Source organism: Engystomops pustulosus, chromosome 2, assembly GCF_040894005.1.
Source record: "Engystomops pustulosus chromosome 2, aEngPut4.maternal, whole genome shotgun sequence".
NCBI lineage: Eukaryota > Metazoa > Chordata > Amphibia > Anura > Leptodactylidae > Engystomops > Engystomops pustulosus.
Genome location: NC_092412.1, coordinates 209,525,485 through 209,538,355, shown reverse-complemented (window position 1 = coordinate 209,538,355; position 12,871 = coordinate 209,525,485). Strand labels below are relative to the sequence as shown.

The 12,871-nt window shown below is 43.9% G+C and overlaps 1 protein-coding gene and 1 long non-coding RNA gene across 3 annotated transcripts; one reads left to right on the top strand and one right to left on the bottom strand.

Annotated features, from left to right (window-relative positions):
* Positions 1-11,556, bottom strand: PDHA1 (pyruvate dehydrogenase E1 subunit alpha 1). 2 transcript variants are annotated; one of them, XM_072137953.1, is made up of 12 exons: positions 11,349-11,556; positions 9,583-9,597; positions 6,856-6,924; positions 5,827-6,000; positions 5,461-5,587; positions 4,113-4,204; positions 3,090-3,182; positions 2,797-2,952; positions 1,703-1,774; positions 1,544-1,611; positions 609-717; positions 1-523 (listed from the first exon to the last, which is right to left on the bottom strand). In XM_072137953.1, exons 1-12 carry the CDS (start codon positions 11,409-11,411, stop codon positions 359-361), a joined length of 1,203 nt encoding a protein of 400 aa, XP_071994054.1. In that variant the 5' UTR covers positions 11,412-11,556; the 3' UTR covers positions 1-358. The 2 variants fall into 2 exon arrangements, with proteins under 2 accessions (XP_071994054.1, XP_071994055.1); XM_072137954.1 differs by lacking the exon at positions 9,583-9,597 and having other exon boundaries at positions 11,349-11,555.
* LOC140119184 (uncharacterized) lies at positions 5,215-10,157 on the top strand. The gene is made up of 3 exons (XR_011853346.1): positions 5,215-5,266; positions 6,572-6,640; positions 9,438-10,157. It is a non-coding gene; the product is annotated as an uncharacterized lncRNA (long non-coding RNA).
* Positions 11,557-12,871: the final 1,315 nt, after the last annotated feature.

Sequence of the window (12,871 nt, the reverse complement as noted above, 5' to 3'; positions counted from 1 at the left end):
TTTACATCAAGGCCAATTTTAATGACTGCAAAAAATATGCATATGGGTAAGACACATGATAAGCTTTTGGGATAAACTTAAAAACTGGAGCCTTCTATAAATAACAAGAAAGTGATGGGAACATAACATAATACCATCCTAACCCGTGGGAAGACCATAAGGCAACTGGCAGACTCCATTTAATAGATTCATACACTTACAAGTGTCCCCATTGTATATGTTAAAATAGTCTGCAATAGACATCTGATGATTTCCCCATTAAAGTTGGAAAGGGCTAAATGAAAGGCAGAACAATTCCCATATTATTGAGTAACAGACTAGAGGAGACTTGGTTACCCTGTATGACTAAGTGGAAGGTTTAGCTGACAGACTTGTACTTGATCCAGGGGTTTGCACCTCGTACTTCAAATGTAGGTTCATTGTGATAAATGTGATATCCTAGTTCCTCCAGAGGGGGTTCTGGGTCAGTGGTGGCAAACTGGGCGGCTTCCTCAATTTCCTTTCGCACTTCAACATCGATTTCCTACAATAAATAGGAGTATGTTATAAGTTTTCCAGAATTAAAGACCCTAAAAAAACCCTCACATATCTGCAAACCCCGACTATACCTTGAGTTCCTCCACACTGGACAGGTTGTTGTTGAGCATCCTGTCCTTCAGCAGGGTGATGGGGTCACTTTTACTCCTCACCTCCTGGATTTCTTCTCTTGTTCGGTAGCTGGAAATAACACAGATACTTTATATTATTAACATGGCAATAAATTCCCAAAGCATACTAAAGCATTTATAGAGAGGATTGTCTCCATTACAAGAAGGATGGTTAATAGTTTTGTTGCTGGCATCCAATTAACCCCCTAATGCCCTGGCTAGAAAAGGTATCAAAAGTAACATCTTAGGGCTTATTAACACCATTGACGCCTGGTTACGGTGTGGTGAGTACAGGTTGTCTCACCGCACCTGTCCAGAGAAATAGATAATAATATTTTGTGTGTTATGGTCCCGACCCTGCGCTGCTCTATGGAGAGGTGAGCAGTGATTGGTGCCCTGACGTGTGCTCGCCTAGCCAATCGTCTGAATGTACCCTTATTGAGTAACCACTTCTTGCGGATGTGGTGGTATAAAGGCCCTCTATTATTATATTTGGTGACCTACCAAAGAAATGTTTTTTTTTTTACACTATGCAACATTTATTGTCTTTTATTCTACAATTGTACATCTCCCCTGGAGTCCAGGAGAGGAACTGCAGCAATGCTGAATACAGCAGGTAGTCAGATTCATATTCTGGACATTTTCTGCTGGAACATAAATATTAAACTAATTTCGCCAGGACCCAAAAATTGATGCTAGCTCTAATAGACTCCAACAGAATTATATCCAGTAATATAAGAAATATAACATTTTTTTACCGTTTTAAAACTGGTCTGCTGCCCTTTTTAATTGTATAGTTTCCCTGATACACATTGAACACACACTAGGAACTTCCCCCGGTATGTATGCCAAACACAGGGCTCTATGAGTACCCAAGTATGAACAAATTTACTTACCTAACACCAGGATCACTCATACTATGTCCATGGTAGCGGTAAGTCTGAAGCTCCATCAGAATAGGCCCCTGAAAAACAAGGTGTATTCAGGCAAAGTCAGAGACAAATCTTAAAATATGTACTTGTAACTTCATACATGGAGAAGGCAGCTCCTCTTACCTTCCCAGATCTGCAGTGATCAGCAGCGAACTTGGTGGCTTCTCGGACACACAGAACATCCATGCCATCAACCTGGGACAAACAATTTACAGTGAAAAAAAGCCCTCACAAAAATTAAATAAAAAAAAAAAAGGAATTTCAGGAGACCATTTCAGGGCCCTGAATGGTGCCCTATTCACCCCTGGATCCGGGCTTGGCGATCTAATAACCTAGACTGAAGAAACCCGCTATCCGCCAAGTATAACCAAAGCAAGATTAATGAATGTTCCACATATTGTTTAGGACCACAAGTTATGAGATCAGGACCCAGAATGGACCCAGATCGCAATGTGTAGTGCCCTTAGTGCTACATTTGTGTTATAGTTTTGAATAGATTTTACGTTGTACTAAAATAGTTAAAGAAAGGATACGCAGGTTTGCAGTTCTACCTGATCCAACGCTGCTCTGTGCCAGGCCCCAACTACACTCCCTGTCTAGGTGTCTTTGAGACGCTAAGGATATGCTTGGAGTAACAATGACTGGCAGAGGCTAAAAATTACCAGTAAGTGAAGCAGAGAGGTTTATAAACTATTTTTAATATGCTGGAAAATCCCTTCAACACAAAGAAATATGCCAATGCACAAGAACTTTATATAACTATGTCATAGTGATCTGTTAATGGGACTTAAAAAAGTAAAATAAATGTAAAATAGAAGACAAAAAAAAAAAAATTCTGAATTTGTTTCCTTGTGTATGATAAAAAGAGAATACATAGAGAGATTTCTGAAAGTGTGCATTCGTACTAACTAGCTGAAGGAAGTGGAGATGTGTAGCAGGAGAGCTGCTGTGTCTGGCCCCTGGCTGGGAATAACCCAGTGTAATATTAGAGGAATATAGGAAGAAAAAAAAAATGGGGCTTGACCAATTGTGGTGTACAGTGCATCAATTGATCTTTCCTTGTGCATACATCACATAAAAATCATAAACCTCCACATATAAAGATAACCACAATGTCATAACAAGTGAACAGGGTATAAGGTGTGAATCTAGAGCAGCTGTCATAAAACCATGATGAAAATCCCCCATCTCCATATTATCCTTATCCGAAAACTCACCCTGAGGCCTGGGATGTAGTCCCCACGTTTGTAGTAGTCGGTGCTGGCTGCTGCTCTCTCCACAGAGGTGCCCATGCCGTATCGGTTGTTTTCACAAATGAAGATACAAGGAAGTTTCCATAAGGCGGCCATGTTGTAGGTCTCAAAAATCTGACCCTGGAAATTCAGAATAAAAGGGAATGTTTAAAATACTGAGGTAAATTGTAGAAATATGTTGCTATAATTGTGCATCAGACAGTTCAGATAATAAAGAAAAGGAGATTTTACTACATAAATGACATCACACGCCTTACCTGATTAGCAGCTCCGTCACCGTACAAGGACAAACAGATCTCATTTTTTCCAAAGTACTTACAGGCCAAAGCAATGCCCGCTCCGAGAGGAACCTGCAGGATATGCATCCGAATTACTTCTCCACAGAATAAACAGCTATCACATTGTACATGCCTGCTCAATGGAGATGGTCTGATCTGTGCACTGGGAGCTTAAAGGACACCTGTCATCAGGTCTCTGCCACTAGTCCTGTCACCTCTACCTGTTGGAGCAGCTCACAAGGATCCCATCCCAGCCTTTATCTAGTCATTTCATACATTATTCATTGTAAAATCATCTATTTTTTATCATGTAAATGAGGCTGGTCACATGGTCAGAGGCAGTGATGTCACCCCTGTTACCCCTCCCCTTTCCTCCCCCTGCTCATGTCTGTGTGTAATGTATAGTAAAGCATGGCTAGTGTCTGTGCTGCATCTGATGACATGCTGCATCCTCCTAATATACAGGTGAGAGACACAGACATCAGCTACACATGAATCTGACATGTTCTGCTGTAACATGGCTGCCTGGAGCTGCTGTAGCACACACAGGCTTCAGGGGTTGTGGCCACCAGCACCAGGAAGCACATCATTATACAGCCTCACATCATTATACAGGCTGTCAGTCATGCACTGGGGGTGTGGCTGTGAGTCCCACTCATGAATAGAGTGGACAGCTTGAATATGCTAATGCTTCATTGGACATTTCACAGGTCATTTGCATACAGCTTTAGGACCTCATTGCTTGGTTATGACATGGAGGTCTTACAGCATAGGAAGGACTGGACTTTAAATGTCATCATTCACCTCTACTCAAAAACTGAAATGCTGGATCCCTCATAAGACACAATTAGGTCGTATTGGACACCACTGACCATAATGGGATCCTTTGGGTCTCTGTTATAGCATTGTGGCGGGTGAAAACACCTGCGTACAGAACAATTGTGTTTTTTGACAGAATCTGGGACACGGCCTCCATGTATCATAAAGGAAACCCTCACATACCTGAGCTCCCACGATCCCATTGCCTCCATAGAAGTTCTTGGCATACATGTGCATAGAGCCGCCTTTACCTTTGGCACAACCACCTTTTCTTCCTATTGTAAAAATAAAAAGCCAACAAAACATGACTGAGTAAAATATAATAATCTGACTATTAGCAGAAAGATATTATCAGATAGAAATTTGGTTAAAAAAATTAAAATTAAACAAAACTCACTCATATTTCTGAGGTAATAGCTAATGAAGCCTTAACGTAGTAATGGCAGCCCATCAGGGGACAGCCAGTGATGTCACTAAGTGGAGGGTTACATCACATCACATGTCACCATTTAATGAGATCCATGTCAACACTGCCAGGTGAAGCAGTAAATATCAGTGTCAAATCAGAAAATAGAGTATTACTGTATAAGTGTGTGGTAGGATGTAAAAAATGATGGGAATACTTCACTCATGGTCACAGCTGAGGTGACATTCTCAAATCTGTATTCCTTCTCCTTCCCTGCATCTATGGCCTCTTACCGAGCTAAATCAGTCCTACACTGTGCTGGTGAGATGCGAAACATCGAAATAGCGATGTCCACATTTAGGAAGCCTGTAACTTCTACAACAGATGCACTGATTTAGCCATTATGCCACATCATGTCATTAGGCTCCTTGTAAGTCACACACAGATGTAGAGGGAGCTGCCTTTAAAGGTCACACTGAGGCAAAGTTTTCCTTATGTAAACTGAAAATCAGGACGTAGCACATAGGAGGATCTAAAACTCCCCTCAGTGTGAGACCCTTGCCCCTAAGTTATGGTCTTAAAGTGGGTTTTACCTTAATACTAGCATTAGCAATTACTTAAAAGGAACCCATCAGCAGAAATTTCCCTAATAAACCACTATCATTAAATTGTCAAACAGTTTAACACCTTAAAGTTGATGTTTCTTGTGTGGCCCAAAGTGGTGGCATCATACAGAAAAACAACTTTGAAGTGAGATATAAAATTGGTTGTATAAAGTCATGGAGGTGGAGAGTTTAGCATGGAAGCCAAGCTCTCCCCGCCTCAGAATATTCCCTCTGTTGTGATTGTGAGATCATTAGCCAGACTTCAGGAGAGCTGGTTATGAGGATGGATGCAGAACCATCAATGACAGCGGGGAGGACATTCTGAGGTGAGAAGACCTTGACTACATTGCTGAACTCTCCACCTCCTTGACTATAAAGTTAATATTCTGGACGCCACCACACTGGGCCATGAAAGAAACCTAATTTCTGCTGACAGGCACCCTTTAAGGTTTTCATCTGGAACAAGTCATAGAATAAGCTATACATGACATGTCACATGTGAAAGCTGTAAAACAAGTACCTGTAAGCTCTGCCAGAATTTCCTTTACAGAGACCCCGCGGGTATAGGTGTATCCATGTGCTCGGTACGCCGTGATCAGGTGATCTGTGGGATTTATAGCGGACTCCAGGCCAACACAACAGGCTTCCTGTACAAGTATAGAAAAAGAAATGAAATTTCATTTAAATACATTTTCTACTAGAGGAGTCACCAAGATAATGCATGGTATGCAGCTTCTGTACCACTCCCTGGGGGAGACGGCTGCACTCCTCTTATGCATTAGTCGGCTTACACTTTTCTCACCCTTACTTCTAACATTGGATTCTGCCTGATCCTCAATAAAAGAGCATCCTGTGTCAGGGGTCAGCACAGTGTGTCGGCACTTACCTGCCCATCATACAGATGACAGAAGCCCCGGATGATCTTCTGCTTGTAGAGCTGATCTGACTTCAGTTCCATGCGGCGGATGATCTGCATAGTCCTGTAGTACTGCAGTCCCTGCTCGCGGGTCAGCACAGCCGTGGTCGGTGGGGCCTCCTCCAGTTTGTGAACGTCGCATTTCTGATTAAAAGAATATGAGTATTAGGGAACACATCTGTATTTGGGGAGAACTTCTTACAAGCATGTGTTACAAGTGGTTGTGCAAACAAATTGGGGCTTATTTACTAAGGGTCCCCCGGACGCATTTTTGTCGGGATTCCTGACTTTTTGGGGATCACGCCGGGGATTGTGTCGCAATTGCACCGGCTTTTGAGTGACACAAATCGAGGGGTGGGCCGTCGGACGATCCGACCGATTCTGACTATTCGCGAGATTTAACATTAAATTTGTGTCGCAAGCCAAGCACTTACAGAAGAAGGTGAACTCTGGCTGACCTGAGCGGGGAGCGACACATGCAAGATATCGGCGCAGTATCTACGTGTATCGCGGCACAGTGCATCATCGTCAGAGAGTGCGGATCGGTGATCGCGACTCGGCCGGGTAAGTAAATGTGCCCAATTGATGCCAACTTATTTAGCCAGGGTATGCTCCATAATATCTGATTTTGTCATGTACAAGATATGTAAAGTAGTGGGGAATATGACAGCAATATAAAGATTTATTAAGCAATACTTAAATTCCCTTTTACAAGGCCTCAAGCACACAGTCTGTATAATGGCAGAAAAACCCCTCTGTATATGACTTCAGTCTGAAATCACAGGTAAGTGGTGCTATAAGAGACATAAGTTACATCTTACATCACATCACTATGTAAGCTGTAACACAACCACACATGACATGGTATAGGATCCAGAAACAATAAGGCCGCTTCTAGTGATCCAAAGTGGGTTTAGTAGACCCATAAGTAGCACCGGGCTACAGACTTTTCTACTAGGTAGAGTTGTGATGTGCAGGCATCCATGATAAAACTCTTACCTTAATGTCAAACGTTGCTTCAGATGCAAAGTCTGCGTAGCTGCGTGACGCCACAATAACACGGGCAGCCTAAATAAGACAAGAAGAAACGGTGTACATGAATCAGGACGATGGACATTGGTATAAGGATGAAGAACATGACATGTGACATTGGATATGAGGTGGTGCAGTAGCCATTACAGTAGATGTATCTCCACACTGCAGCGAGGGGGGGGGGGGGGGGGGCTTGTATAAAAACTTCTAAATACACGTTACTTATAAGCTACTCCTGCTTGTTGTGCAGTCTGATATCCAAGATGGGTCTCGCCATCTACCTACCTCTACAGGTACCAAGTCCAATAATAACATAGCATTACCCCCTGCAGCAGGGATCGGGGTTAGGTTTCTTGCATGTTTTCACCCTTTGTAATGCATAGAATGAAATAAATGGGAGGCAGGAGCCATTACCACATCCTTCTCTGGCATGGCTGGTAGGTTTTCTGTGCATGTTCATGAATGGAGTATAAACTGTAATCTGCAGCCAAGTCTGGTGATAATCTGCATATAATAGATTGTGGGACTTTGTGCACCACAGACTACAGGGACTGTCACAAGCCTGTTCACCACTAAACTACCAGCCCCCTGTAGTGTATGAAAGAGGAATCTCCCACAGGGGGATCTACTTTCTCATGTAATTCCTGTGGTAGATTCCACCTCATATACCAAATAGTTTTTATCTTCTCCTTGTAAGAAGCCCTTTGGTTAGTAAACTATTTTATTAATATGCAAATTATCTGCAGAGGCTACTCGGGTCGTGGAGTAGCCTCTGAGTTTTTTGGGGGTGAATACTACATGACAGCCACAGCCTCTGCTGATCCACCGACCTGTTCGTCTTTGTCTGCTGTGAACGTGGCCACTGGACCCGCTCAGGCACAGTGGTTTCTGGCCGGCCCTCATAAGCAGGGGGATCTGCTCCCACACACTAGCTCCTCTGCCAGTGACAAATGGTTCCTCACATGTATCCTTCATCAACAAAGCCGGCAGAGGAACAGGAGCTACTGCGCAAGTGCAGAGCTCCCCTGCCGCCAGCAACCATTGCACGGGGTACAGCAGCCATGTGCACTGCAGGAAAGAGATGACTGCCGATCAATCAGGGGAACACATTGGGCTCATTCATACGATAGACACACAAGGCAGGGGAACCAGGATCTCAGCTAAATGCATAGGTATACAAGTCATACGTAGAGAATAAAGGTGGCACTCACCGGGGTTACCGTATATACTTGAGTATAAGCCGACCCAAGAATAAGCCGAGGACCCTAATTTGACCACAAAAACCTTGGAAAACATATTGACTCGAGTATAAGCCGAGGGTGGGAAATGCATTGGCCACAGCCTCCCCAGTACATAGCCTGCCGGTCCCTGCCCCATAGTATATAGCCAGAACAGCCCCCCAGTATATAGGCAGCCACCTGCCCCAGTGTATAGCTAGCAGCGGGAAAAGCCAGAAAGGTGAGTTTATATATATTTTTTTTTACTTGAGTATAAGCAGAGTTTGGGTTTTCAGCCACACTTAAAGAGTCATAAAGACCCTCCCGGAGAGTTTCCACCTTCATTCTCTACGTGTGACCTGTGTACCTATACATCTAGCTGGGCACGGCCACAGATCCTGGTTCCAGTACCTTGTCTGTCTATAGATAAAGGAGCCTGATGTGTTCCCCTCACCTATTCCCTGCTTGTCGAGCAGGTAGGTGGATCTACAGAGGCCACTGGGGACGTGTTGTAGTAGCCTTTGCCACGGAGCTCACAGAGGCTACTCCACGCCACAAGTAGCCTCTGCAGATAATTTGCATGTTAATAAAATTAAGTTTATTAACCAAAGGGCTTCATACAAGGAGAAGATAACCGTATGGGGAAGGTGCATCGAGGTGGAATCTACCACAGGAAATACTACAGAAAGTAGGTCCCCAATGGGAGATCTCGTTTAAGAATTGCCTCTTTTGTAAAAACTTACTCCAAGTTCATATACAAATGAGCAGAGCAGAGTCACTTTTTTGGAAGATTTCAGTGTCACTTCAGGAGTCGGATGTAATTTAAAAGTTAAAATTATTTTAATAATATGACAACTATGGAGCCCAAGACGGAGGCGTCTGAAGTGACCCTCAGCAGTTTTTTTTCTCATTTACAAATTACTTTGGGTTATGTATTTTTATAGGTAAACAGGTAAAATTTTTCACTTAAAAGAGGGAATTCTAGGAAGGATATTTTATATCCTACTTCAGGGGACTTTCGGTCAATCAGGGACACTTAACAACCTACTGATCTATGTGGATCAGTGGTTTAGTGTCCAAAAATGCTGTGAATTCCTGTCCATGACCAAATTAAAAAAAAAAAAAAAAAAAAAAAAAAAAAAATGTTTACAGCAATTGGTTTAAATAAAAAAAAAAATTGATGTCAATAGATGAAGGAAATAAGCTTGGTGTAATGCAGGACATCCAACACACACAACTACAAGGCTCTGTTCACACTGTGTCTGCAGTGTAAGTTTACCAATGCACAGATACTGTAACAGATCTACAGCCCCCACCCTCACTATTTGGCAGGTATATATTGGGTTTCCGGTGTCTGCACTGTATGGAATTCTACAAATCCTGCACTATTCCATACAGAGGCTTCCAAGAGGAAAAAGAAACACATGTGAAAGGAGCCTAAGAAGAGAATTCACTGAGGTCTTGAGAAGTTCCTTACCTCGCCAGCTGCCCCCTGGCCAACAGCCACATAGACAAGACATAAAAAAGAAGAAATACAGTCTTACTAAGGAGAACGCACATAGTGATGGGCAGCACTTGTACAACTCATTCCACATTTACCGGACACAACTAAGCGCAGCAGGTCAGATCAGCTACACAGAGTTAGGGCCAGTAAATATCGTGGACACAGTTTGTCAGCCGCAGCTCTTGTATAACAGAGAAACAGACTGCAGTCAAACACTGGAACCAATTTACTGTGTCTTGCCTGCCCACAACTGTTATCCATGGGCTCTTTTTACATTTATGCTAATGAGTCAGAAAGGTTCCTGGGGACGTTACCAGAGCCCCTCAGTGGTGCAGCTTCATAGGCTATTACAATGAACAGGATCCCTTCCCCCTCCCACTGCATGCCAAGACTTCCTCACCTACAAATGGGAGGACAAGATAGTGTTACAGCCTGTGAGGCTATCAAGGGCCTTGGTAATGCCCCCCAGAGCCCTTCTGACTCATTAGAATGATTTTAAAAGTGGCTTTTAGAAGGAAGGATGCCGTGGATAACAAATATAAGAATATTACCACAGTCTCAGTGCCTGGATCTATGAGTAAGTGTTCCTGGTTTATCAAGCTTGATTTTGATGGTAGATTTCTTTTAACCCTTTTCAATAAGACTGGGAGAGGCAGGGACGTTGCCTTTTCAGCTCACATGATTTATGATATACTGCACCAGAAAAATAGTGCAGGTTACACTATAAAGAGTTTAAATCCCCCAAATAACTCCTGTCGTCAAAAAAGAGCTGGTCTGGAATCGGGGCACGCTACAGCCACTGCACCTCAGTATACAGAGACAGAGGTTGGTGTTAGGAATCACTGCGCTTAACCAGAGCCCTGCAAAAAGGGGGGTGCAACCTGTTTGTTATTTTTATACCCCCAGAACTCACTGATCCCCAACAGCCCCAATCATATAATGATGACACCGGATCAGAGAATAGGGGGATTATGGTTTACCAGAAAATGGGTGCACACTAGTAATGGGACTTGGTGCATATTCAGACAAGGTGTGAGAGCTAAACCTAATATTGTCATCTAGAGAGGACACCAGAGAAGAAGTGACAGGGAGCCATTGCTGACCTCAGAGTCCTCCAAGGTAACAAAGGTTGTATTATTGTAAAGGAGCAGAAGACGCAATGTGTGTTGTTTCCCAGGGGGCTGCACAATTTACCAATATCAGAAAAGATGTCTACAACTTCTTCATGGTTTATACGGCTGAGTATACCAGAGCGCTGTACACTATAGTGGCTGGTGCCGTGTATGGTCCAGCACTGCGCCCCCCACAGTACAGCTAGCTGCAGGGGGGCACTGACCCTCAGCCAGGACAGGTGTGATTATCTGTGTACTGCGCCATCACCGCTATAGAAGCGCCAGGGAATAGAGACGTACAAGTGTCATGTCCACATGTGGCTGCAGAATAATGGGACACCCCTCATATAAGACCAGATTCACATGTGTAGGGTTTTTTGGTGCAGTTTATAAAGCAAAAAAACGAGATATGTCCTGTCTGTCCTTCATAGATCCTCTCCTGGTTATAGGCTCAGGAACTGCAGGTGTGAACACTGCTCTATACTGAGCGCCTGTCAGTCCTGTGCGGCCTCTGCCTGGTTGCTATAGAGATCGCAGCATTGTCGGTACATGACATTGTACCCCGGTCATGTGACGCCCCCTGGCGGTGCCCCGCCGCCTCACCCCTCTGTCCTCTGCTGTACTTACAGTGACAGGTTTCTGGGCCGAGCCCTGCAGCACACGGGACAGGAGGGACAGCATCTTTTGCATGGGCGGCCGGTCAGAAGAGGATCCGGGTCACTGTCCGAGGCGAGATAACAGTCTGCTGACACGGACGACCTCAAGAGCTGAGCGGCCGCCTGTAACCTTCCAGCGGCCTGGCCCACACTGCCTGGCGCGACCTTGACGTCAGTAACACACCTCCCTACGTCATGACGTACGGCCGCGGCGGACATCTTCGCTAAGGGCAAAAAGTCATAGCGCTCCTATACGCAGTGCACGTTACATCACCAGACCGTCCTACACATTGCCAGTCACACTAGTGCAGGAGCACAAATACCGAATCAGGGGCAGTGCCCAATAAGTACCGTCATAAGAGACAGCAATACAGAGCCCTATTATTACAGTGACACAGGGAGGGAGGACATTGTGGAGCTCCAGTCACTGAAGGGGCAGAATCATTCATCTTTTTACCTCAGGATTCTTCAGGCTGCGTTTATCCATTGCCTTTCAAATGGATTTTTAAACGCAACTGAAACGCAAAGAGATGTGCACGTACCGAGACGTTGCGTTTCCACTGGAGGCCTTGATTAGTAACCCTTTCAGGACCTCGCCCTTTTGGTTTTTTCATTTTCATTTTTCACTCCCCATGATCAAAAATCTATAACTTTTTTATTTTTACATGTACAGAGCTGTGTGATGGCTTGTTTTCTGCGTAACAAATTGCACTTCATAGTGATGATATTTATTATTCCATGGCGTGTACTGGGAAGCAGGAAAAAAATTCCAAATGCAGTGAAATTGGTAAAAAAACGCATTTGTGCCGTTTTCTTGTGGGCTTGGATCTAACGGATTTCACTGTACACCCCAAATAACATGTCTACTTCATTCTTTGGGTCGGTACGATTACGGGGACAACAAATTTATATAGGTTTTTTCATAAATAATATCTAAGGAGTTTGTGTCTCTGCCCTAAGGATCAAGTAAAGTGTGAGTCCTAGTTCATTATGCAATGATCATATCCCGTTGGAGAAAAAATTGTAAATAATGCATTTGAACGAAAACAGACTCCTACGATCCAAGGTACTAATATTTATTCAAGCTGAATAGGATAAGTACAAACTACCATGTAACTACTGATCTCGGGACAGATAAATGCTTTGAACAAAGAATGTATAAGCTGAAGTTTTGAAGTAAAAATAATCTACCGTATATACTCGTGTATAAGCCGAGTTTTTCAGCACAAAAAATGTGCGGAAAAACCTCACCTCGGCTTATACACGAGTCAAGTTAAAAATAAAAAACTTAATACTCACCCTCCGGTGTCTGGATCGTTGGCGCGGGTCCCGATCTTAAGTGCCAGGCTCCCGATCCTCGGAGCGGTACCAGGCGGCAGCTCCTCTTCTTTCTTCTGTAGCCGGCAGATCACGTCCATGCGATCTGCTGGCGGGCGCACAATAAGATGCAGCGGTGTCATAGTGCGCGCCCGCCGGCAGATCGCATGGACGCGA